This window comes from Monodon monoceros, unplaced genomic scaffold, assembly GCF_005190385.1.
Source record: "Monodon monoceros isolate NGI ecotype Baffin Bay Population unplaced genomic scaffold, NGI_Narwhal_1 Super_Scaffold_13, whole genome shotgun sequence".
Lineage (NCBI taxonomy): Eukaryota > Metazoa > Chordata > Mammalia > Artiodactyla > Monodontidae > Monodon > Monodon monoceros.
Genome location: NW_021703769.1, coordinates 58,814,773 through 58,842,517, shown reverse-complemented (window position 1 = coordinate 58,842,517; position 27,745 = coordinate 58,814,773). Strand labels below are relative to the sequence as shown.

Below are 27,745 nucleotides of genomic sequence, written 5' to 3'. Positions count from 1 at the left end.
GCAAACCAAATTCAGCAGCATAGTAAAAGGATTACATACCATGACCAAGTAAGATTTATTCTTGGAATGCAAGGATAGCTCAACATACAAAAATTGATCAATGTAATACACCACACTAACAGTACGAAGGATAAAAAAAGATCATCTCAATTGACGCAGAAAAAGTATTTGACAAAATTCGACACTCTTTCACAATAAAAACACCCTTGCACCCTTGACTTCTGGAGCACAACCCTGGGCCTGACTGTGCAGCAAGGACTTTAAATGCATTAGTCTCACTCAGTCCTCCTAGCAACCCCAAGAGGGAGGAACTACAATTGTGCCCATTCTATAAAGGTGATAACTGAGGCCCAGTGAGGTTAAGTGACTCACCCAGATTCACACAGCTATTAAACAACAGAAGACTTGGTCCATGCTTTGACATTATGTCCGTGCTCCTGATAATAACAATCATAGCAGCAGCAGCAGCAGCAGTGGAGATGGCAAAAGCATATATCACGTTTACCATGGGCCGGGCACTGTTCTAGGTGCAATCCTCACTACGAGCCAGCAAGCCGGGTGCTACTGTTAACTCCATTTTACAGACGAGGAATCTGAGACCCGGAGAGGTGAAGTGACTTGATCAAGGTCTGATGGCTAGTTGGGGGCAGGGTCCAGGCTGGAACCCAGACCTGGCTCCCAGGCCCATGCTCTTGGTCACTGTCTGCTGAGGTGGGAACCAACCTCCCTCTTTAACTTGCACTCTGAATTATAAGGTCATCCTTCCCAGGATTAACCACACCCGAGATCACTGCTGGGAACTGTGTAGCGCAGAGGTCGTCAAGCTTTTGTGAAGGGCCAGATAGTAAACATTTTAGGCTGTAAGAGTCACACAGTCTCTGAACCACTCACGTCTGCCACTGCAGTGTGAAAGCAGCCACAGACTGTACATAACAGATGGGCGTGGCTGCGTTCCAATAAAACTTTATCTATGAAAGCAAGCAGCAAGGTGGACCTGGCCCTGGGGTTTTGTCTGTGGACCCCTAGTTTAAGCAATAATGCGGCCAGTTTTGAACCATCCACTCTCCTTTATTTGGAAGCCACAGGCCAGAGAAGGGCCACAGTCTGGTCTCAGAGAACAGAAGAAAACATCCAGACCTTTGTTTTCTGTATGTACAGATTCTGGAGGAAACAGCCTCCTCGGTCTGTTTCCAAGTAGCTCTTTCCAAAAAAGCCCCTGCTGGTAGAGGCCCTCATCACTAGCTCCCACTGGGAGCCGAACGCTGCTCTCTCAAGACACACCGTCTACAGGAGGGCAAAGTCCTGCTCGAGGCTGCAGGCCCTAGAGCCAGCGAAGTGGTATTATATCAGCCCATGAGCCAGACAGAATAGTCCCAGGGGGTGGAGCCAGGCGGCGGCGGGCTGGGAAGGTGACTGTGTATCTGGTACGTGGCAGCGAGGTGCCGCCGTGTGCACTGGGAGGCAATGTCGCCCCCTCCTTGGGGCTGCAGGGCCTCCCTGTTTAAATAGGTCCACATGGCAAGCCAGCTACTCATCAAAACTCTGTGGAGCTATTTGGGACCAGGGGCTTTCTCCTTGCCGCCCCCCCCCCACCCTTTTTCCTAATCATTCCTATTTCTCTGGGGGCTAGCAGAGTGTGTGCACTTGGTAACTGTGCTAGTAGAGTGGTAAGAGCATGCCTGGGCTGTGGAGCCTCACAGAATGGCTATGAAAGCCCAGTTCTGCCGCTTCCTGGCTGTGTGAGCTTGGGCAAGTTGCTTAACTTCTGTGAGCCTCAGCTTCCTCATCTGGAAATAATGCGCACAGAGAATGGTGATGATAATATCTAACAGCTGCTGACTATTGGTCCGCCCACCACGGGCAAGGGGCAGTCCACACACAGGTGGTGTGTTATCACCTTGATGCGTCAGGGTTCTTCTCTGAGGAACTAGCTGTTAGTGACCTTCCCCACTTCCTGGATTTCTGAGCCTGATCTACATCCCTTGCTACACCTACCCTTTGGGATTCGTGCAGCTCCGAAATTCTTCAACTTGAATATAAATGAGTTAGTTTATCACCCTTCCCTCGGAAGCTCTGGGCATCCCACCGAGGACATCTTGCTGAATTCCCTGGCACGAGGCCCTGGAAGGGTTAAGAGCTTGAGCTTCGGAATCTCGGCTCTGCTGTTCACCAGCAGTTTGACCCACAGCAAGTGACCACATCTCTGGGCTTAATTTTCCCGCCCCTATGGAAAGGATGGTAAGTGAAGATAATTCGAGTAGTAGCTCTCTCAAGGGCTGTAGGGAGAAATAAATGGGATCTCCCACGGACCCACCAATCCCAGGGTCTGACAGAGAATAAGGAATGGCGCTGATCAATAAACACCTGCAGGACAAATGAGCCACTTAATGGAGTATCCTGGGAGAACGGCCCTGGTCCACGCAGTGCGCACATAAGCATTCCATCCAGGCCTCAATAAGGGACCCGCCTCTTCAGAAGACAAAGGCTAGAAAGGAAGTTTAGAGTCTCCACAGATGACAGAGACTTTGAGTTTCAGCAGACAAGCCCCAGGACCCCTTCCAACATCAGCTCCCCTTTTCCAACACTCTTGACGTTTGCTGCCCAGAGACTACAGGGTCTGCCTCCCCGACCTTGCCTGAGTGTCAGGGGACACCTGTCCCTGGGAGCCCTGAGGCAGTTCTCAGGGAAAGTCTAACACCCTGAGCTGTGCCCTGGGGGTTAAGGAACCAGGTGTCTAGTTCCCGGTTGATGCACACGCCTCCCCCTCCCTCCTGCTGTGTGTTCTAAAGGACGAAACCTTATTTTAAAATCTAGGACTGTGGACTTATTTTTCACAACAGCCTTCAGCACCCAAACCTGCTGAAAGACCTTTGCCCTTGCTGATGTGAGCAACAGGAATTCCTGTGGCATCAGGATGTGACAAGTCAGAGCTGGAGGTCTGGAGTCCAGGGCCTCTGCAGTTGAGTTGTGGTGTGACCTTGGCTGAGCCCCTTCCCTCCCGTCCCCCGCCTCTCTCACCATCTCTGTTCCTCATCTGCAACAAGATGGCACCGGATCCTACCTTTGTGACCCAGGGCAAAGGGACACGAGGGTTCCTGTAGCGTGGTAAGAGACCTTTCAGCCTAGACTGCCCTCCTCCAAACACAGAGAGATTCCCTCACACCTCCACCCCAGGGGCTGGGAGGAAATGACCTGGGAAATCTACTCTACAATCCCAATCAAACCCATGCAACCCCCAAATCTACTAATCCATCCTGGTGAACATGTTACACTCAGAATGCCCGACCAACACAGCTGGAAGCGTGTCTAAAGAGAGATGACGCCTGCTGGTAACGGTAAGGCACACTTCCCACTCCACGAGGAGTGATAAGCTGGGGCCATGCAGAAGATTCCTGCACAGAAGTCTGATCTCGTGGCTCAGTGGGCGTGGAAGGCTGGCCCAGAGGTGTCACAAGCTTCTTACACAAAAATTTACCACATTGGTTGGCTGTGGCTTTACAACAGACCTACCGAACGAACATATGTTTGACCACATATGTTTCTCTTCCTTCAGGAAACCACCCTCCCTCCTTCTATAACCATCATGCTCAGTCCATGAGTCAAGGTGGCTGAATGCCCCTCCCCTTTGGCCCGGATTCAGCTAATCAAGGCACTCCATTCCCTGGGCCACAGTGACTGGCTTGGAGACGAGCCAATGACCCAAAGCTTGGCCAATCAGAATCTTCCCTAGGACTTCAGCAGAAGCCAGTGAATAGGATACTTATTCTTCCGGACCTGCATCTGTAGGGTCCATAAGAGCCTATAGCTGCCAGGGGCCATCTTCCATCTGACAGAGAAAACCTGCTTGAAAATGGAGCCAACACAGTGTCCTGTTAACATTATATGAAACTTTGGATCCAGCCTTTGAAGCCACCACTATCCCTGGGCTTTATAGTTACGTGAACTAAAAAGTACTTCTTTTCAGCTGAGGATAATTCAAAGTAGGTTTCTTAAATTTTACAAACCAGAGTCCCTCATGACATATATCATGATTCTGGGGCCTTTAGAGACTCCGATATTTAGCATTTTGAATGCCTATCATGGGTCCAGATAACCTGACGAGATGCCTTTACCTCATTTTTCCACTTAGCTAATAATTTATTTTTGTAAAAAGCAGTGAGAATATAGTGTTTCCATGCATGAATGACCTTCGAGTCAGAGGCCAGGGATCAAAACCTGCCTCGGACCAAAGTCCATGCTCCTAATACTTTGCCTCCGAACAGCACAAGCTGAGGAGTTAGACCCAAGTTCAATGCCAGCTCTGAAACCTGCCAGCTGTGTGATCTTGGGCAAGTCCTTCAATCGCTCTAGGACTCAACTTCCTCATCTACACACTGGGAATAAGGATGGGTCCCACCTCTCTTAGAACTGCAGATGAAATGAGGTCCTGCCTGTAAAATGCGTAACACAAGGCCTGACACACGGAAGGAGCACCGGGGTGACGTAGCTGAATCTGAAATGCTGGCTCCTTTCAGGGATCAATCGGCCTGGGAAGAGACAATATTGCAGAATTTGAGCTAACTGGTGATTAGGTCTATCTCTGCTATACTAATTTGAAAAAGAAAGAAAAAGAAAACAGAGAGAGGCAGTATCCCAAACAGGAACCCTTCTGGATTTATCAGATAAGTCTCCTTAAATGGACCTCTCGTCTGGGGAGGTCCCCACTGTGGGGAATCAATGGAAAGTAGCTTTTGGTTCATTACAATAAACATTCACTGAGCATTGGCCATTGCCCAGCCCTGTGCTCCACAGCAGAGATAAAAGGCGAGGGGGGTTCCTGCCCTCTGGATGGTTACACTGGAGCGGGTGAGAGACACACGTCCACATGGCAGGTCAGCACGAGGCGCTAGTGGCCTCGATGGAGGGAAGCACACGAGGTGATGGGAATCAGGAGAGGGCCCCGCCACCCCTGCCTGATGGTGGTAGTAACAGGGTATCAGGACAGCTAAAGGAAGACTTGACAGGGCCAGATGGAGATGTGGCCAAGGTATGAACTCGGGAGAGAGACCGGGCTGTGGAGAGAGGTTTGGCAGTCCCTGCTAGGGCAGGGTGGTTAAAAACCACACGACAGAGTGGTTACGACCTGGGACCCTGGAGTCACACACATCTGAGTCTGAGATGCTGTCCCCATTACTATGGACGGATCCTTTGGCAAGTTCATTAGCCTCTCTGAGCCTCAGTTTATTCATCTGTAAAATGGGCCTAAACATGGTAACTGCCCTCAGAGGGAGTATTACAAAAATTAAGATAATTCAAGCAGACAGAGAGAAGTCTGGCAGACAGAAAGTGCTCGATAAATGCTGACTATCATAATTCCTAGTAACATTCCCCAGCACTGAGCATTCACTCCCTGACATAATACATGTTTACATAGCATACTCTTCTTTGCATGCACAACTATTCCATGATACTTTGGTGCAGAAAATGCAAAAGAAGGCGTCCAGATCTGGGGAAGATAGAGTAATCTCACCCCATCCTGGGCCTCCCACCAAATGTGGCTATAAAACCTGGAGAGAATGCACGAGGCAGCTATTCAAGGAGCCTGAAAAGTCATAGTAGCAGGTGGACTGAGGAAGTTGACCAGAATTTGATAACCATTAAACCTCAAGTGAGTTCACCATTGTTAACCTCTGGAATCCTTCAGCCTGGACTCAAGGGAGCCGGACACCTGAGAGTGGGGAGGGTGTGGACAGAGAGCGCTCTGGGCGAGCCCTCTGGTTCTACTCAAGAGGCAGGAAAGGGGGTTCCTAGTGGTCAGAAAGAGTAGGGGACACCCGTGTTTCTTTTCTTATTTTTATTTTTGACCGTGTTGGGTCTTGGTTGCTGCACGCGGGCTTTCTCTAGTTGCAGCGAGCAGGGGCTACTCTTCATTGTGGTGCGCGGGCTTCTCACTGCGGTGAGAAGCAACTCTTGTTGCGGAGCACGGGCTCTAGGCGCGCAGGCTTCAGTAGTTGTGGTGCTCGGGCTCAGTAGTTGTGGCTTGCAGGCTCTAGAGCGCAGTCTCAATAGTTGTGGCACACAGGCTTAGTTGCTCCACAGCACGTGGGATCTTCCCAGACTAGGGATCGAACCCGTGTCCCTTGCACTGGCAGGTGGATTCTTAACCACTGTGCCACCAGGGAAGTCCCCTGTGTTTCTTTTCTCTCCTTCCTCTATGCTCTCATGCCTCAGTCTGGGCCTGAAGCACCTAGAACTCTGAGGGAGGGTGAGATAAGATGAATAACAGTTCCCTAAAGATGTCCTGTATTAATCCCTGTTACTTTATATGATGAAAGGGTCTTTGCAGTTTAAGGCTTTGAGGTGAGGAGATGATCCTGGATTATCTGGGTGGGCCCAGTGTGATTACAAGGTTCTCGTAAGGAGACTGGAGGTCAGAGTCACAGAGCAGCTGATGGCAGCAGAGGCTGAGTGATGCAAGGAAGGTGCCACAGCACGAGCAGCTTCTAAAAGCTGGAAAATGCAAGCAAACAGATTCTGCCCTAGAACCTCCAGAAGAAACCAGCCCTGCTGACGTCTTGACTTCAGTCCTGTGTGGCCTCTAGAACTCGAAGGCAATACACCTGAGCTGTCTTAAGTCACTAAGTTTGCGGTAGGTTTGTTACAGTGGACATAGGAAACTAATATGGGGGAAATATTCTTCAAATGAAAGAGTTGTGGTCCCACAAGGGCAGGACAAACCCTCAGTGCTTTTTATCTCTCTGTCCACCTGCACTTGGTCCTGGACACGGATACAGTCATGGGAGGTATGTGAACCTTAGCCCAATCCTCACACCTTATCCAAAAGTTAGCTCTAAATGAATCGCAGATCTAAATATAAAATTATAAAACTTTAAGCAGAAAGCCTAGGAGAAAACCTTTGTGACCTTGGTTTAGGCAAAGAGTTCTTAGACGTGACACCAAAAGCATAACTTGCAATAGAAAAAATTAAGAAACAATTTCAGCAAAATTTAGAAGCTTTGTAAAGCAAAAAACACTTTTGAAAATGAGAAGACAAGCTACGGACGGGGAGAAAATGTTTGCAAATTACCTACTGACAAAGAACTTGTATACAGAATATATAAAGAACCATCAAAATGCAACATATCCAAAATATATAAAGAGCTCACACAACTCAATATCAAAAAAAAAAACCTTATTAAAAAACGGGCAGAAGACCTGAATAGACATTTTTCCGAGGAAGACATACAGATGGCCAAGAGGCACATGGAAAGATGCTCAACATCACTACTCATTAGGGAAATGCAAATCAGAACCACAATGAGACATCACCTCACAACTGTCAGAATGGCTATTGTCAAAAAACCCCACAAATAACAAATGTTGGTGAGGATGTGGAAAAAGGGAACCCTCGTTCACTGTTGGTGGGAATGTAAATCAGTACAGCCATTGTGGAAAACAGTATGGAGGTTCCTCAAAAAATTAAAAATAGAACTACCATATGATCCAGCAATTCTACTTCTCGGTGTATATCAAGATGACAAAAACACTAATTCGAAAAGATATATGCACCTCAGTGTTCACAGCAGCATTATTTACAACAGCCAAGATATGGAAGCGGCCTAAGTGTCCATCCACAGATGAATGGATAAGGAAGTTGTGGTATATACATACAATGGAATACTACCCAGCCATAAAAAAGAATGAAATGTTGCCATTTGTAACAACATGTATGAACCTGGAGGATATTATACTAAGTGAAATAAGTCAGACAAAGACAAATACTATATGTTTTCACTTACATGTGGAATGTAAAAAATAAAGCAAACAAATGAACATAACAAAACAGAAACCGATTCACAGATATAGAGAACTAGTGGTTACCAGTGGGGAGAGGGGTGGGGGGAGGGGCCAGATACAGGAAGGGGATTGAGAGGTACAAACGACTAGGTCTAAAATAAATAAGATAGGGATTTCCTTGGTGGTGCAGTGGTTAAGACTCTGCGCTCCCAATGCAGGGGGCCCAGGTTCGATTCCTGGTCAGGGAACTAGATCCCACATGCATGCCACAATTAAGGAGCCCACGTGCCGCAACTAAGGAGACCGCCTGCCGCAACTAAGACCTGGCGCAACCAAATAAATAAATAAATATAAAATAAATAAGATATAAGGATGCAATGTACAACGCAGGGAATATAACCAATATTTTATAACAACTTTAACTGGAGCATAATCTATAAAAATAGCAAATCACTGTTGTACGTCTGAAACTAATAAAACATTACAGCATGTAAATTATATAAATCAAATATACTTAAGAAAAACTCAACAGTAAAACAACAAACAACCCAGTTTTTAAAAATGGGCACAAGACTTGAATAGATACGTCCCCAAAGAGGACACAGCAAAGAAACATATGCACATGAAGAGATACTCCATATCATTAGTCACTAGGGAAATGCCAATGAAGACCATGACAAGATACCACAATGGATCCTTTCAAGTGGCTAAAATAAAAGCTGTGACAACACCAAACACTGACGAGGGTGCAGAGCATCTGACACTCTCACACTGACTGTGCGAATGCACAATGGCACAGCTACTCGGAGACACAGTTTGGCAGTTTTTACATTTACCATATAACACAGGCACCCCACTCTTAGGTACTACCCTAGAGAAATGAAAACTTAAGTTCACATGAAAAGCTACACACGAATGTTTATATTTGCTCCATTCAAAGTTGTTGACACCTGGAAACAACACAAGTGTCTTTTGTGAGCAGATAAACTATGGAATATCCATATGATGGAACGCTACTCAGCAGTAGGAAGGGTCAGACAACTGATATACCTGCCAGCCCGGGTGAATCTCAAAGCAGCCGTGCCAGGTGAGAGGATCCAGTCTCAAGAGCTTAGGTACTACGTGATTCCATTTAGATGACATTCTCGGAAGGACAAAACTAGTGATAAGAACAGAGCAGCGGTGGCCAGGGCTTAGGGATGGGGGAGTGTGTGACCATAAAGGGACAGCAGAAGACAGCTTTTGGGGGGTGATGGAACTGTTCTTTATCCTGATTGTGATGGTGGCTACTCAAATCTATATATGTGTTAAAATTCATAGAACTGAATACAAAAAAAAAGAATTCAATTTTACTATATGCAGATTTTTTTTTTTTTTTTTTTTTGGCTGTGCCATGCAGCTTGCAGAATTTTAGTTCCCTGACCAGGGACTGAACCCGGGTCCCGGCAGTGAAAGCGCCAAGTCCTAACCACTGGACCACCAGGGAATTCCCTGTATGCTGATTTTAAAAAGAAGTTTTTTTAAAAAGTCAAGGCCAGCAGGACTCTGGTCAATATATGAAAGATACTAACTTGGCCCTTGCCCAGAATGCAGTGGAATGACCCCTCTCTGAGCCCCACTGTTGATTTATGGGCTCTTGGGGCTCTAATCACTGGTCTCCCTTCCATCTTCTTACTAGCTGAAATATTATTTGTCATAGAACTTTACAGCTGTGTTTCCCCCACACCCTTTCACCTTCTACCTAGAACAAGTTATTCATCTGTGGTAGCTGAACAAATGGCCCCCATTATTTACCCTCCTGTGTCTTGTCCTTTGCCCATGACTCTGCAGGGCTCTCCTGCTCTGACTCTGGTCTCTGCTGTGGACGTGTCTTGCCCGACATGGGATGTTAGCCAACGTGACACAGTCAGAGCTTGGAAGGTGCTGCAGTGTTTGGGTTTTCCTTGTTCTCACTGTCTGCCATACATTCTCAGGCTGGGCCGCTGGTCCCAGCTGCCCCATTATTCCCAGTCAAGGCCATCCTGGACCAGCTGACAGCCAGCTGATCCCCCCAGACATGGAAGCAAATGTAGCCAAGATCAGCTGAGCCTCCTAGCCCATCACCTAATACATGAGCAATACGTTATTATTATGGTACGCCACCAAGGCGTCAAGGTTGTTTATTACACAGTATTAACGTGGCAGTAGGTAACTGATATATCACCCAATTAAGTAACCATTCTCAGTTACCACTCAGAGATATCATTTGAAAAGTGCAAGGGGAAATGCAGAAAGCTGTGAAATTGTTTGACCCACTGAGAAGAAAGCTGTTACCAAGGTTGATTATAATGTAGTGGAATAGAATAATTCTGTCTATAACGAGCAATCAACTTCTCGTGTGTTGTGGTCTCACCCCCTGATATTAGAAAACTTTTATTATTATTATTTTTTACTAACACCAAATTGGATGGAGGTTATGGTGCCAAAAATAACTTAATCGGCTTCCCTTGCTCCAAACTGAATTTTCAGATGCTCCAATGTCCAAGAATAAAAGACCTGAAGTAGGGCAAGCGATTGTAATAATCTCGAAGCTGCCAACTCAAATCATTTTGAGACTGAAGTGAGAGCCTGAACAAAGAAGTAAGTGAAACGTGACTGCAGCTAAAACAGCTCCCCTTGGAGAAGCTCCTAGTAGGTGATACTTCATGTAATCCTCTTAGCAAGGCAGCAAGTTCTGTGCTACTGGTCCTGTTTTACAGATGGGGACACTGAGGCACAGAGAGGCCGAGGGCACAGGCCACTAGGTAGTGCAGTTGACATTGAGCCCAGATCTGTCTGACTCCAAGTCTTGCTCTTTTTAAATATAAAAAACGCATATCTGTGTATAACTGAATCACTTTGCTGTACAGCAGAAATTGACACACATTGTAAATCAACTATACTTCAATTTAAATAAAAAAATACTGCTCTTTCAGTTAGATACCAAGCTGCTGCTTAAATTCTGTAAGAAATTAATAACAGAGCTCTGGCTCATCTGTTATCATGCTATCTATCCATCATACTGAACAGTTACTGGGGTGAGCAGAAGGTCTGCTACTTTAGAGGAACCTGGCACTTTGCTGCCTGGTCACTGGGCTCGGCAATTTAGGGCTTGGCCATGGGGCTGCCATCTTTACACTAACATGGTCACAGAGCCTCAGCCTCCCAGATCAACTTGACTGATATTTGGGGAGAAAGGGACCATGGCTGGGAGAGTCACAGAGAAATCTATACTGTCTCCCACACATCCTCAACGAGTGTGCTTGCTGTGTGTTCCTCTGGCCATCATGCCGTAGCTCCAAGGTGTGCCCTGATTCTAAGGAGCCAGAAATGAGCTGTGTATCCTGCTAACAACAAAAGCAATCATTTTACTCCCGCAGCCGCAGCTAACCCATTAAGTGCTTACTACGTGCCTGGTGTAAGTGCTTCAGCACTGTCTTGTCAAAGCTCTGAATCAGCCTTCTGAGGGAGGGCCTATTCTCAGTCCCATTTTACAGATGGGGAAGTCAAGGCACAAAGCCCTTAAAGGGTCTGACCCGAGATTACCGAGCTAGTAAATAGCATGGCCTCAGGTGGAACCCAGGCCTGCATGACTGCATCTCTTTCTCTTCATGATGACGCCGTTAGCTTGTACCTTTAATGTGGAGGTCACAAAAAACGCCGCATCCCAAACGCTGACAGAACGGCTTGCTTCCTGTCACATTAGTAATTTCTCAACCTGCCTTCCCAGAACAAGCTAGTGAGGAGAACATCCACAACTCTGTCACATCAGGTTCTCATGTGTGAAAAAGAAAAATAAAAACAAGGGATCACAGTCAGCCCATGACCTGCTTTATCTTCTGAGTGATGCCTGCTAAGCCAGCAGATGATGTGTTCAAAGGAGAGCGTTCCCAGGGCCCAAGCAGGACTTCGGTTCTCCTTTCTGGTCCAGTAAAAACAGCCACTATTAGATTCATGAAGAACAAGAAGGGACCGAGGCTCGTGAGCAAACCGGTTCAGAATGCGGAGGGGGGTGGAAGGTGTATGAGGAACAGGTATCTTGGCTTTTCTCAACTGGGTCAAAGCCCTCATGAGTTCCTGAACCCGCCTCAGCCCCATTTCCCTTTCTTTCTGCAACATTTACTTTGGGAGTTAATCCCAAAGAGGCGGAGAAGGGTAGGACCTTAGACACACCAAGCAGCGGCCCTACAACAGCTGTGCACGGTAAGAGGCCACGGTGGGGATAGGTTTAAACCAGTGGCCGTAGCCCATGCCAGAAACCCTCCAGAGGAGAGGCAGGTGGCCAAAGACAAGTGTGACAAAGCCAGGCTTCCTTTCCTAGGGGCGTGGAGGACCCGCAATTAGAATCCTGAACTTGGAAACAGCCCATAAGAAGATACTTAGGAATGCTGTATCATGTGCTTCATTTTGACGTAATGGTGACACAGAGTGGAGGCTGCCAAACCATACAAACGCAGCTTACACTCCCCAATGCACCGCCTCCAGCCGTGAGACTATGGCAGGCCACGTCACTGTCAGAGGCTCAAGTCTCCTCCTCTGAATAAAGACCAACCTCAACCAATAATAACACCAACCTCAGAGGGTAGATGTGGGGACTTAATGAAAGAACAGCTCCTTGCCCATTTCCTGGTGTATCCTTCTTATCTCTTTCTTGGCAATGGAACCACAAGGGTTTGCAGCTGGTTCTACAAGATCCAATGATATACCAGCTTCCTGGGCTGGATCAGGGTTTCTCAACCTTGGCACGACTGACATTCGGGTCAGGTGGCTTTCTGTGGTGGGCCTGTCCTGTGCACTGTAGGATGTTGAGCGGCATCCCTGGCCTCCGCCCACAGTTGTGATAACCAAAAATGTCTCCATTCATTGCCAACTGTCCCTGGGGTTGGGGAAGAAGGTAATAATGCCCCCATAAAATCAGAGGCACAAGGAGACCCAACAGGGGTTAGAAGGGCAGGAGCAGTGAGTGAGAAAAATGAGCAACACGAACAAACGCGTAAGAAAATGTCCCACAACAGCTGCTCTGCACAAAACCCCTTCAGGTAAATTGCACTCAAGAACAGAATGTGTTCCTTGAACTTAACAGGTGAGATTACCAGACTTCCTTTTCAACCCTGACAACCTGTGACCAATTCCCTGGAATAGACACAACTGTCCTCCAAGGACCCACGTTCCTCTTACTAAGACGAAAACCACGTAATTACTGGCTGCGTTCTTTTTACAGGTAAATAAGCACGGCCTATGGTTACACAAAGATGACAAGAAACAAAAGAACCACCCCAGAGAAGACGTGGGAGACTCAGGCGGGCGCTTTGCCTGGAGGAGCTGAACATCTGGCTGGCCAAGGGCCTCTCTCCGGGAACACGGTACCTTCCATACAGAGGGAGAGGGCAGGACTGATGGGATGCATGCACTTGGATGCTGAGCTGACGTCTACTGCCCGTGGCCTGTTCTGGTGGACCCGTCACTCCTCAGACCTCGGTCAGAACCTCAGTCCTGAGTGCCTGGGGTCAGAGCTACCCTGGCAGATATCTTGTCATCACTGTCCTCTGGAACTGAGTGGATCACTGCCTGCTTCTGCCCTGCATTTCTTCAGGTGTTAGACAGATTCATCTAATGCAGGCCCTTTGGGCTCTAGAAGGCGTGTGATATCCAGTGGACCACATGCAGCCCACAGCTGTTGTGTTTGGCCCACAGACAAACTAGTTGCCAACTAATTTAAAAGTCAGATTTTATATCAAGATATGGGCTTCTGCCATCTCTTGGAAAATTCACAGATCGGCAACCTGCAGTCTCACGTGATGATAATCAACTAGGCTGAGTAGTGGTCAACTCTTAGACGCGGTCTCTGAGCTCCACTCCACACCCCTCTCTATTGTCCCAGCTCACTGGCTTTATTCACTTATATGACCTGCCTGGACCCTACAGCCATCTGAGTTTGCCATGGTCCTCCAGTCAAGAGGGATACATTTGGGGTACTTGTCTGCTCTGTTGACCCTGGATGCTGGGAAGGTGCCAAACCCAGAGAAGCAAGATGCTGAAAGATCACAGAAATAAGTCAGAAGGCAGCCTCCCACCGGGGCATATCTGTCCCATTTAGGGTGCCAGTCCTGGTGGTGAGGTGCCTCCTTTCCCAATAATCACCTGACTAATCATGCAGGTAAGAGGTGGAAGCTAAGAGACAATGACAAAGGCTGAAATGGGAAAAAACACTTGTACAATTTATCCAAGTCTGTTCATGGTCCCCCTCTGAGCTGGGGGTGAGACATCAGTGCTTTGCCCCCATAGAACACAAACAAAGCACCAACACATCAGAAAAGGAGTCAAAGAGTCTGTAATCCCAGCTGACCTCTATCTGATGTGAGTTATTCCAGGACCCCTAAAGTGTCATGGTTCCTGAAAGGGGGGCCAGGTACCAGCCCCGAAGTCACCAGAGCTGACTCCCCAGGAGGAAGCTTTGACCTGTGCAAAGTGCTCCACACCAGAGTAAACTGCCCCATCCTGCAAGACAAGGCCAGCGGTCCTTCAGGACCTCGGACAGCTGCCAGGTCCCGAATGGGTCCCTGCAGAGCGAGGCCTGCCCGTGGAAGGCACACATTTCTAAGCAGGGCTGTGGAGCTGACCCGCCCCCCGCCAGGAGGCCCGACAGGCAGCTGGGGCTCTAGCAGGCGCTTCCCCCTGCCGCCCTCGATGACTTGTTCTCGGTGGCAGGGATGCCACCACAGTTGTGCTGCGCCACCTGCTCCATGCTCCTCAGCCAACTTGGCAGCAAGGAAGGAGGACAGCTTGCTATTCTTACTGCTCTGGGACTAGGTGTTAATTTGGCAGCTCTTTCACACAGAGGAAGCCTTCTTTGGGAAACGCTCTCTCCCCTCGCAACCCTGACCCAGCTTTCTCCAAGTTTCCGCCTCCCCTCCCCTCTGCTGTGCTGGCTCCTGGCCTACTCTGTCCCAGCTTCCACCCTGTCACCTCCTCCTGTTTCTCTGAGCGCCCTTCCCCACCTGTGACACCCATTCCCCAGTTCATATTAGGGAACTGTCTCCCAAGGAGTGTTTCCAAAATCCTGAAGGACGTGACTCTTTGGGATTGGAGAGCAAAAGTCAGAATTCCTGGGTGTTTTCTCGGAAATTCCCCAACTCATACGTTATTCTTAAAAATAGTCCCAACATTCTTCATACTATTTATTCATTATTGTGGAACTCTAACATGATCTGCTTAATAAATAAGAAGTATTAAGTTCAGTGGTATTTCACAAAGAATCGTAGCCCAGAGCAAATATTCAAATGCTGGGAAATGCTAGCGAACACTATTGGGTCATGTTCGGATAATAATGCAACATGCGAATCTCCTGTGTCGAAATTGCCAATTTAAGGACTTTTTGTGCTTCCAAAACGTATTTATTGGAATGCCACTCACAGCAGTATACTATGTACATAAACTTATTAGTATTTATTTTATTTGCAAGAATGATTCATTGTTTGCAGCAGACAGAGCCATGAACACACTACTTTATGACATGGCATCAGCTAAAGGCAAGACTAAGTAAGTAGATCATGACCGTTCCTCTCCTAAGAGCTCCAGTCCTGGTTCCTGGAACCATCGACCTTTGCCTTCAACTCCATGTGTGGCACTTCCTGCTCTTGCTTTTACCTCATCGGCGTGGATTCCTTCAAACCAGGGATTGTTACACTTTAATTTTCACAGGAGAATGACAATAGTTTTTCCTGATTTCCTGACTGATCTTTCTTGAGACCTGGAAAAACTTATGTTTCCTGAGAAACGCAGTCAGGAATTCACGCCTGATGCCAAGCCACAGGCTGCAATGCTAGGAGACACTCAGCTCTCTCTCCTGCCTTGAGGACCCCCCAGAGAGTGGTTTCTGAATCCCGCGCCTCATGCTCACCTCGCTGCTCCCAAACCAGTTTCCCCTCCGTCCCCTTTGCCCAGATATTTAGCCTCAAAATCTTGGCATCGTCTGGCTCAGGCCCTCCCACGCTTTCTCTCGACTCTTATGAAAGCACCCTGCCCCATCTCCCCACCACTCTCACTCCCCCCTCCCAGCTGCCAGTGGGATCCTCCTAAGGCATGGACCTGAGCTCAGAGACCTGCGAGGGCTCCCTTCCCAGAGACCAAGATGGTATTGGTTTCCAAGACCTTCCACCCCCAGCTCCCAGCCCTGCTTTCCAGGGCGTCCTGGCCACAAGGGCAGCGCCTGCTCTCTGCCAGTGGAGGACAGAGGGCCCCCTGAGCTTTGCAGCTGTTCTGCATATCTGGACAGAACATCTCCCCCTTCATGCCTAACAAAATGGTGAGTATCAAATTGATATGAGAGGGTAGGGGTTAGTGATATCTGTCAAAATTTAAACACGCACCTGCCCCCTGAGCCAGAACCGCTTCTAAAAATAAACTCTACAGACCTACCTGCCAAACTGTACATCTAGTACATCTGTTTGAAACATCCCTAGCAATACTGTTTGAGGGAGAAAAATCTGGAAACCTCCTAAGTGTTCAGATGGAGCGATGGTGAAATAAATTATGAAACAGCCACTGCAGTGAGTACTCTGTAGCTTTCAAAGGGAATGAGCCAGCTTTATTAAATTAAAAAGGCAAACTACAGAGGGCTGGGTAGAGCCTGGCTTTGGCTTACATAAGTATTGACGATTTCTGCAAAGTTACATAAGAAACTTGACAGCGATCACAGGGGTGGGGGGCACGATGCATAGCAGAGTGGGGTGTGATGTTTACTTCTCCTTCTTATATCTTTCTGTTGCGTTTCAGGTTTTTTTTTTAATACCATGATTTTATCACTTCCTCCAAAACGTCTGCTCCCCAGACTCTCCTTTTCCCGTGCTCCCTTTCTGCTGGTAGAAAATAGTTACGCACATACAGAGCTTACTATATGCGAGGCGCTGTTCTACGAGCTTGACATGCATGCGCGCGTGGAACCCTCTCGGCAGCCCCAGGAAGGGATGCTGGCAACATCTCCACTGTACAGAGGAAGACTCTGAGGCACGGGAGGGCTTAAGTTAGTTGCTTGAGGCCACACAGCTAGGCCATAGCAGAGCTGGGCTACAAACAGGGCAGTATGACACCTGTCTAGGCACTCTGCAAATTCCTAGTGAATGAAAACAGGAATGAGGGAAAGAAATGCTGCCATGGAATGATAACATGACCCACACACCTGCTGACCCTGAGGGCTGGGGCGCTGTCTTAGTCATATGTGTAATAATACCCCCACCAACCTCCCCACTACCCCAGGGGCCTCCATGGAGTAGCTGCTCAGGAGACATTTGTTGACTTGAATACAGGGCCGTCTGTATGGAATAACTTGGTGCATCTCTATATCTGCCTGGTCTGTCAGGACCCCGGGTGTGTCATAACTCTCTTCTCTCACTCCCGACAACCAGTCCTCAAATATGTCCAGGGTCCAATCGCCCTGGCCAAGCCACCACCCTCCTCCTGCTGGGCCCTACAAAAGCCTCCCCACCCGGCCCCCCCTGATTCCATTCTCTACCCCACATCCAGAGTGAGGTTTTAAAAACACAAACCAGGTTATGCCACATTTCTGCTCCAAACCCTTCAGTTTGGAGTAAATCCCAAAGTCATTGTTACAGCCTCCGAGGCCCTATGTGATACAGCCCTGGTGACGTTTCCAGCCTCATTCCCCTGTTCTCTCTGTTCTGGCCAAACTGGCCTTACCTGACACACCAAGCTTGCTCCTGCTTCAGGGCCTTTGCACTTACTGTTCCCTCTATCTGAACACCCTTCCCCCAGAAATTCACAAGGTCTTCCCTCAGAGACATCTTTCCTGACCATTTGGTGGAAACACTGCCCATGCGACTGTGACTCTCTAAGGCCTCTAACTATGCATTATTTTTCTTCAAAGACCTTCTTGTTTAGCAGTGTATTATATGTTTATTTTCCATTTCCCCGACTCCATAAAGGTGGTTTATCCTCTTTTTTCTGTTTTGTTCTCTGTTACATCCCCAGTGCTTGTTGAGTCCTTAGTAGGTGCTCAATAAACACTGACTGGATGAAAAGGGTGTTTGCTGAAAACAAGCCCCTTTGACAGAGGCTTTCCATGTATCCGCTCAGCAGCGTTTCTGCCCTGGAGACGTTCCAGGCTCGCCCACTTTTTCTGGGACTTGTAAAAGCTGCACGATTGTCCTCTTCTCCCTCCTCTTTGTAGAGCTGATCTCTCCCCACTTCACCACCAAACAGAAAAGAAATAGCAGGAGTAGAACATAATTACTGTGACCAGTGGGATGCATAGGGGGTAGGGAGGCCATCTCAGTATGAGAGAAGAGTAGCTGTCACCCTGGTCATTTTCAGAAAGGGTGATTCATTCTGATCTCTGTGGGTGGGAGCCCTGAGGGCGTGGAAGACCAGTACCCTGGGGACCGCACTTTCTCTGCATCCCTTAACACGGCCCCTGAAATAGCCAGGCTGGCAGATGGAGGTGATTAAGTGTCATTTTACATATCATCTCTCCAGGCGACAAGGTGGCAGGCCTCCTGGGGAGGGGCCTCCAGGTAACGAGCTTCTGAGGAGTGGGCATCCTCCTGCAGGGGAGGCCTGGCCCCTAGTGGGGAGCACTGCCATCTAGGCCCGGCTGAGCTCTTGGGCTCCCAGAAAAGCCAGAGCCTAGCTGTCGCACCCAGTTTCCCTGGGGCAGGCCCTGAGTCACTCCATCTAGATGAGAGATCCCCACAGGGGAAGGAGGAAGGGAAAGACTGACTTTCAGAATAATTCATGTTATAAGTCAGCATTTCATGAGCACCTACTATGTGCCCTGTATCTCAGGGAAGCACAGCGGACTCTTGCCCTGGCCTGCCACTTACTCTCACAAGGACCTTAGGCAACCCACTTAAATTTCCTGGCACTCCAGTTTTTCACCTGTAGACACGGATGGATGGATGGATGGATAGATAGATGGATGGATGGATGGATGGATGGATGGATGGATGGATGGATGGATGGATGGATGGATGAAGAGACAGATGGAGAAATGTCTGTAGGGTTTTTGTGGGGCTTCTCTCCTGGTCTTTCTCACGAGTCTCGTTATCAATGGCCACTGACACGGAGAAGCTGCTGTGTCCCGCTCTCACACAGAATCCTCACCTAACCTCCCAGCAGAACAGTGATGTCAAATACTTATCTTCCCATTTTACACATAAGGAAACTAAGACCCAGAAAGGCTGGATCCTTGCCCGAGACCACCCTCCTCCTTCGTGGCAGAGGTAGTGTGGAACAGCGCTGACTCCCAAATCCCCACGCATTCCATTTGGACACCAGGGGTCTCAGGCTCATTTGCCTTCGAGGGCCAGGAAGCTGAGGTACGTCAGCGAAGCAGGTCCAGGGGCAACATGAGAGGGAGCGGCGGGTGAGGCGCCAGCTGGGGCACACTCCTCCCATCAACAGTCACTCACATTGGTGTTTTATTTTAAAACACAGCCCACACCTAACCAGTCTGCCAGTCTGGCCACACAACTGAGATTTTCTGAACAGGATCTGCACCCCTTTCTGGCTGCCGTAGACCATTTTGGAACCTGAAGGTGTGGATCAGCCACAAAAGCAACGTGAGTCTAGGGTCCTAGGAAGGAACCACGTGACTCCTGTGATCGCCCCTGGCAAAGCAGCGTGTCCGCCGGGGTCCACGTGACCCTGGTGTTACCCAGGCTGAAGCGTCTCAACCCCACGCCAAAGCCCCACTCTCTGGGAGAACATGGCAGCTCCTATTTCAGCAAAAATATATTTAACAGCTTTGAGAGTAAATATGGCAGCAGATGGGGGTGGGGAGTGGGGAAAACATCGACTGTGTTTTCTGCTGAGAATCCGGTGGAGAATTTGTGCTGTGACCCACGTGACTCTGGCTTCCACCCCCGGAACTTTTCCTCTCCCCTCACGGAACGGCAGAACACGGTGCATTTCCCAAGGATGAGTGACTCTGCAGAAATCCGTTTTAATAACGTGCTAAATGACAGCACCACAAATCACTTAAGTCTTCACCGATCTGCAGTCCAGTTCCGCAGAGTGAATTCTTGGAATCCTGGTCTCCCTTCGATAATGCACCTTCAAAGGAGCACCTGACATTTCCCTAAGTAACTGCTTACATCTGCCATGTGTCACATCTTGGGGTTCTCGCCTTTCCCTCCAACACGCCAGGAGGATGAAAACAACACAGGGCCCCTAAAGGAAGAGGGCATTAGGGGGTGTTGTCTGCTCACTAGTTTGGAGGCAGGTTCTGGTCCCCACGTGGGCCAGACATACACAGGGTTCAAAATGGGAAAGAAATGGCCCACTTCCTACTGTCCTACTTTCTAATTCAGACTGCTGCTGGCATTAGCAAGGAAGGCAATGGGCGGCAGAGAGATCTGGAGAAAAAAATTGAACCTGCTGATTCTTCAACTCTCAGATTTGTGCAGATGGCAGAATCCTTGGAAGTCATGCTGCCCCTTGCAGAACACAGTGAGATACTGACACAGTAAAAAGGAAAGACGAAATGGAAAAGTGTGTGTAAAAGCAGGTGCCATGGAATACTGGATTCCAGGCTGCATGAGCCTGAAGGTTTTAAGGGTTTTGGTGAAGAAAAACGAGCAAATTCTACCCACTAGGTTTAATCCCCTGTACACCTTCCGTCTCCCGCCCCATATGGGAAAGGCACCACCTTGAGCGACGGTCAGCAGTGGATGAGCTTGTTGAACACACTTTGGAGCACAGAGTGTGAGCAGTGCATCATGGGTGCCTCACAGTCAAAGCCTATATTGCTGAGCAGCAGGTAAGAGCCAGCACCACAAACTCAAGTGTCTCCGGGGGCCAGGCAGGTAATGCGAGTGACTATGGGAGAGAAACAGCCAAACGCTAAGAGCGAATGGCAGGGAAGGCTCGGCTCAGTGTGCAGGAGGCAGCAGAGTGGCGGGGACTGTAGCCAAGTGTGGTCCAGCGGGAATGCAGGTGGGTATGTGTCTGCTCTGTCTGCCATAACAAAATACCACGGACCGGGTGGCTTCAGCAGCAGACAGTTATTTCTCACAGTTCTGGAGGCTGGGAAGTCCATGACCAAGGTGCCAGCAGATTCAGTTCTGGGTGAAGGCTCTCCTCTTGGCTTGCAGATGGCTGCTTTTTCACTGTGACCTCATGTGGCAGAGGAGAGAACTCTGGTGTCTCTTCCTCTTCTTCTAAGGACACTAATCCCATCATGGGGACCCGCCCTTATAACCTCATCTAACCTGATCACCTCCCAAAGGCCCCATCTCCAAATGCCACCACATTGGGGATTAGGACTTCAACATATAAATTTGGGGGGGCACAAACATTCAGTCCATAATAGGGTGTGACCAATTCTGAGTTTTCCAGAGAAGCCTGATATATGATTTTTTAAAAAATATGATACCTTCTAATTTTTTGATGTTGGCAACACTTTAATTAAGAAAAAGTAATAACATGGACCTAGAGATTACCCTACAAAGTGAAGTAAGTCAGAGAGCAAAAGACAAATATCATATGATATCACTTGCATGCAGAATCTTAAAAAATGATACAAATGAACTTATTTACAAAACAGAAACAGACTCACAGACATAGAAAACAAACTTACGGTTACCAAAGGGGAAAGGTGAAGTGGGGGATAAGTTAGGAGTCCATGATTAACAGACACACACTACTATATATAAAATAGATATTAAAAAAAGAAAAACAACAACAACAAATAACAAAACCCCACCAGAAGAGTCAAATAAAAGAGGTGGGAGGGTCGGGCTCCATCCACAGGCTGCGGGTTTGTCACCCATGTCCTCAAGCCACGGGCTCTGGCACCAAACAGCCCGGGCTCCCTATGTGCTGGTAGGTAACCATGGGGTCACAAGGTAACCTCTCTGGCCTCATTTTCCTTGTCAGTATTAGGTGGAACCTTATGAAATTGCCCTTTCATTGGCAACTTTGTAAGGCTCCATGTAATAAAATGAAGATATGGTGTCCACCTAATTAACAGGCTCTCAGGAAGACTGGATGAGGTGAAACCTACAGCCAGAGCTTATAGTAAATGCTCAATAAGCGAGGGGAGGAAGCCAGGCAAGGCCATCCTTAGTCAACAAGTCCACTCATGTTCAGTAGCTGAATGGGATCCTTAGGGCCCTGAATCAGCATTTGAAAGACCTGAGGAAATCTGTCAAGATTATAATAATCACACTTTGGGGAGTTTATTTCCTTAGTTGAGAGAGATGTTTTTTTAAGTAGGAATCTCTCAGGGTGAGATTCTGAGCTGAGACACCAGACCTGCTGTTTTCTGGGGCTGCACAGAAAGGAAGTTATCACGTGGAGGTTCACCAGCATGGACAAACTGGGCTGCAGCTCACCTTCCATCACCCCCAAATGAAACAATCTGCAAGCTCCAACCTGTAATCCCATCTCACTCAAAAAAGACAAAGGAGGAGAGGGCAGCTAACTGTGGAACTGCAAGGAAAGCCGAAGGGCAAGCTGTTTAACTTCAACAGGGGTCGAGACCAATGTTGAGTCCAGAGTCTCGTGTCAATATTGTGTCCCTTGCCACAATCTCCTACCAAAATGCTTTGTGCTTTTTAAAGCCCATGAAATTGAACCTCACATTCTCTCTGCTAATTAGGCACAACGCTTTCTCTCTCAGCTGTCATCAATGACAACCAGAGTGGCTGGGACTGCACAACACGCCGAGACACTTGAGTTAAAGTGCAATTGTCACAATTCGGCAGGCTGATGTTTGGTGCGCTCTCCACCAGAGCTGCCTGGACCACCTGCCCTGGCAGTAGGGGCACCAGCTATCCCGTACGAGGCAGCCTCTTCTTCTCACACGTGAGGTGGGCAACCTTTCTTAGCACTGGGGTCTCAGGACTACCTCTCAGATTCAATTTTCATCAGGAAATTTGGCCAAAACACACCTGACCCAGTGAGAGGTTGATTTCCAACACTCATCACAGGCCAGGGGGCTGCCTTTAAAAGATGAAGGGGACCTCCTCTCATGAACTATAGTGGCATTTTCAAAACAGCAAGATCAAGGCCCTAGCATCACAAATAACTGAGTAAAAGAAAAATTCAGCTTTCCATATGGTATATTCTGTTTGGGGGGGGAGAAAGGCATCTTTTTATCACAGATAGCACAGTACAATTATACCTTCTCATAAAGGTCCTGAAACAATTAGAAAGACATAAGCAAGTGGCTTGGCTGCCATTTCAAAGCCCTAAGCAGGTAAGAGGGGCAGCCCTGCCGATGTCTGTCTGGTTGGAAGTTCAACTTGGAAATTCTGGAAAGTGTGATGCCAAAGGCACACTGTTCCCCCCCACAGACAGACGCAGAAATAAGCCCCGGCTTGAGTCACAGCATCACCGTTAGGACAAAACAGATCCCCAAACCCTCAGCACACCATTTAAAAGAGCTCTGGGGAAAGGAAACTCTTGCTTCGTCCCAGCAAATCAGTGTTTTTCAAGTGACAAGTCCCAACCCACTTTCAGAGGCCCACAGGTTAGCGATATGGATTCTTATATCGATCATTTCCACTATGATGGTAACGTTTTAGAAATAATATACAGTTGACCCTTGGACAACATGGGTATGAGTTACACAGGTCCACTTACACACAGATATTTTTCAATAAATATATTGGAAAAATTTTTGGAGATTTGCAACAACTTGAAAAAAACTCGCAGATAAACTGCATAGCTTAGAAATATTGAAAAAATTAAGCAAAAGCTAGGTATGTCACGAATGCATAAAATACAATGTAGAGATACAAATACCATACAAACTATATGTTAAGTGACTACTTATGTCATTGGTAAGGTCAGCAGTAGGCTATAAGTATTTAAGTTTTGAGGGAGTCAAAAGTTATACACAGATTTTCAACTACAGGGGGGGCTGGCACCTCTAACCCCTGTATTGCTCAAGGGTCGAGTGTAATTATATTCTTTGGCATCTGAAGACTTTATAAAAACTAAGGATGCTTCATCATTTGGGTTCCCTGAATCCAAGGGTATAAATGTTGCAGTGTGATGAGAGACTTATGAGAACAGAGGGAACTGATCAGTGATAACGTAGTGACACCAGTGAGGCCCACCTGCCCCCAAGGTGAGGCCCAAACACATGTTTCCCAGCGACGTGACCCAAGGAAAGTCATGGCGGGGGAGGTGTGGTCAGCATGCGGACCACCGGCGCGGTACATGGCACGTGGCGAGCTCAGGAGAAGCTGCTGCACGCCGTCGTGAGCAAAGATTTGGTTTCAGAAAAAGTAGCATTCGCTCTGTTAACTGCTGATTCTGAATTGCAATGATTTTGTAAGTGCTTAACATGTAAACTTCTTTAATTTTCTTTTTTACTTTTATAAGACATATAAGAAAAAGGAATTTATACCTAGTTTTAAGTTGGTTCACACTTAGGTAATATTAACATGAAAGTAATCTAAGTCGGCACCAGTGGGAGTCTGCGAGAAGTTTCCTTGGGTTCACTGCCCACATGCTGAAGAAAGCCTGACAGAGACCACTTTAGCTCTGGAACACCTGTGAGCTGTAAGCTTTCCTTTGATCAAAATGTACCAAAGTATAAAACCACAGAGTCCTGCGTTTTTCGCGAGCCTCAAATCAACAATGCTCACTTGTGGGCTCATTCTCTCGTGAGCCCTTTAAACTCTCAGATGCCTTGACCCAAGTCTCCACATCAGCACCTCGCAGGCTCTGGGGCACAGCCAGGTCCTGGCGCGTCCAGGACGCAGACACATGCAACCGCCGGAGAGAGAAGGAAGGAGGTGTGGGGCGGAGCACGTGAACGCGGCCGGTACTCACATAAAGAAGGGCATCAGCTGGACCAGGGTCTCTTTCTGGGGGCTGGCGGCAAACTCGGGGACCACCTGGATGACTTTGTTCATGACGCTGCGCAGGTAGTTCTGGAGCTGCTTCCTGCGTTCCTCCACAAACTTGGCGTCCTGGGAAGAGGGACAGACAGGTGTGCTCAGCTATGCTTTCCTCACCCACCCGGAGACGGACGACCCGGAGAACACGTAACCATCAATCATCACCACCCAGAGCGAGTGCAAGTGGTGCCTCAGGCTTTACACGTGTGATCACGTTTAATAATGGGAGATGCTCGCGATAGTATTATTGTTAAGTGGGGGAAGGCAGGTCCACGAAACTTCCTACAGTGTGTTCCCAGGAATGAATGAAATCTCAGCACCTGCAACGTGCCGAGTATGGTGCTGGGACCCGGGACAGACCATAAACACACAGGGTCACTGCTGTGGCCCTGGTGGAGGTCACGGGGCCAGTGGGGGAGACACCAATAAATCCAGTGACCACACAGGTCAGCATATAACTATTCATCACACTCAACGCCGCCCTCCAGAAAGGATGCTTAATTTTGCCTTCATGGGAATTTTCTGAAATACGAATCAGTTGCCACTAGTTAAGAAAGATTTCATTAATAAACAAATTCCATTTTCTCTGAAAAACTAGGAGAGGTAGCAGCGCAGTCCCACCCCCAGGGCTACTCCGGGCCGGGGCTGCTCGGTGCGCCCCGAGGCAGGCACAGGGCCCCAGATCCGCGCTCAGGACCCTCCTGACTCACACTGCCACCCACCCCTGTGTCTGCCTGGCCTTCGTAGGCAGGGCCAGCTCCTAGGCGTGTGCTCTGGTCAGTCCCTCAGGGTCAGAACTCGACCTGTGTGGTGATCTGCCGTCCTCATGTTGAAACTCAATAATTTTGGCACGAGGGACCTCACATCTGCCTGCTGCCCTGGGACCCACAGAGCCTGGAGCCTGTCCTGCTTATGTGCAGCTGCACTGGGGGCCTGGCTTAGAACCAGGAAACCAGGACCGGTGTGGGGCAGGAAAGGCTTTCTCTGAGGAAGTGATGCTCCTTCCAGACTGAAGGCTGAGTGGGGTGAATAGGGGAGAGCAGAGCGAGGGCGGCAGAAGGAACAGGGTCACTCAGCTTCACAGGGACACGAGAAGCCTCACATGACACACGAGGAAACTGTGGCCCAGAGCGGGGCCGGGCCGCTCGCCCACGAGGCCCCAGAGACGGAGCAGTACAATCATCCCCCCTCTCCACCTCCCGCCAGCCTGGGGCTCGGGAACAGTGTGCAGAATGAGCCCATGTGCTCAGAGACATCCGAGGACATGCCCTCCCCACAAGGCCCTGCCAAGGGCCGGAGCACAGCAGGGAGATTCCCTCTTAAGTGTTGTCAGATTTAGCAAATAAAAAGCCAGGATGCCCCGTGAAATCTGAATTTCAGATAAACAATGAATTTTTCACTATTCATGACTCCATATTCAGTAATTCATGACTCAATAATTTTTCAGGGTTCAAGTATGGCCTATACAATAAAACCTTTCCATGTAATATTTGGGATACACTTATACTAAGAAATTATCCATTGTTTATCTGAAATTCAGATTTCACTGGGTATCCTGTCTTTCATCTGGCAGTCCTCCTCTGAGTACCGGGGGGGGGGGGGGAAGGAACACAGAGCAGCTGCTGATCCCTGGGGGCCACTTCGAGGTCACATCAAGGTCCTCTCACCCGAAACCACCCCCTGATGCACTGCCTCAGCCAGACGTTTCTCCAGAGGGGGACAGTGCTCAAACACTGCTGCTGGCCGCTCCAACTTGACCGCCAGCGCAGTCCCCGTCTGGGGCTGAAATCTCCTGCAGCTTGGCTGGAGGGGCGCTGAGTGCGGGGAGTGAAGGCACCAGGTTAGGAGAGCCGTGGGTCTGCAGCTGGACCTCAGCCACTCCGGCTCCGCTCACCCATCTGATACCAGAGTCCACTCCACGGTCTCCAAGTTTCAACCCATTGTTGAGCAATTAGACGCTCCTCCTTGGGAAGGTGGTCAATATGCTAGGTTAGTGCCCAAAGGAGCTAATCAGGCCTGGTTTTCAATCTGCACAAGATACCCTCAAGGATGGCTTGAGAGGCTTTGCTGCAGGAAGGCAAGAAAGGGGAATCATCCCTGGAAGAACTCGTGGAGATTTCTCCTTTTTCGGGGGGAGGATGCTCAAAACTCTCTAAGCACCAAGGGAAGGTTGGGGATGGCTCCCTGTGCTGCTTGTGGGGCTGGGCTGGGCTATGGGGTCCTAGGAAGGTGAGGATCCCCCAAAGTGAAGGTCAGAGGATCCTACCCAGGAGTCGAATCTGCCCATTTTCACCTGGGCCTCTTCTCGCCCAGGTCCCAGGGCCAACAGGGACTTGGCAGACAGGTTATCACCCTGGAGGAATCACAAATCCTACTGATTCCTCAAGCTAGGCAGTCCCTGGAAACCCCAGCCAGCTCCTGAGAAAACCCAACATGGCAGTAATCTGAGTTTGACAGCCGAGCAACTTCTACCTGAGCTGTTCAGAACAAGTGATGGTATTTGTGGAGTCTTTATTCACGTTCTGCGCTCAGCACTTTCCTAGCACTGCATCTTTACAGCACAGCGGAGGCTCAGGGAGGGTAAGAAACTTGCCCCAGGGCTCAAGACCTGCAGGCGGCTGAGCAGGGTCCCAGGTCATCAATGGGTGAGCAGTGAGAGCTGCCCTCAATCCAGAAGACACTCTCCAATTTACATAAGAAAAATCTACAGGTCCTCTAAACTGCAGGTGTCTCCCAGCCAAGATGCAGTTCACAGAACTTGCACCTGCCCGTCAGCTGTAGCAGAAGGAAGCGAGTCACTGAGGGGATGGGGGTGCTGACGGCCAGCCTCTGCCTAGATGTCCTGCCTTTGGGGCTCAATATGATCCTGGAGGTATGGACACCTCGAGTGGCCGCACACAACTTGGCAGGACGCAGTGGGGCCGGGAAGATCTCAGAACAACTCAAGGAAGCCTATTATTCTTTCCCATTACTGTCATTTCATTTTTTACTATGAAAATTTCAAATTAGGGCAAAAAGCAGAGCAAATGGTATAATGAACCCCCATGACCCTTTATCTAATAAAGTCTTAACCCTTTTCC

General features: G+C 48.6%; 1 protein-coding gene across 3 annotated transcripts in view; it reads right to left on the bottom strand.

Annotated features, from left to right (window-relative positions):
• The window catches only part of SNX29 (sorting nexin 29), a 549,826-nt gene that overhangs the window by 33,687 nt on the left and 488,394 nt on the right, over positions 1-27,745 (bottom strand). For all 3 annotated transcript variants that reach the window (XR_003793181.1, XM_029220773.1, XM_029220774.1), the window contains one exon: positions 24,598-24,737. Coding sequence is in view for 2 of the 3 variants with exons in the window: in XM_029220773.1 (XP_029076606.1) it covers positions 24,598-24,737 (140 nt within the window). In the remaining variant the exon portion in view is untranslated. The remainder of the gene's footprint in view (positions 1-24,597; positions 24,738-27,745) is intronic.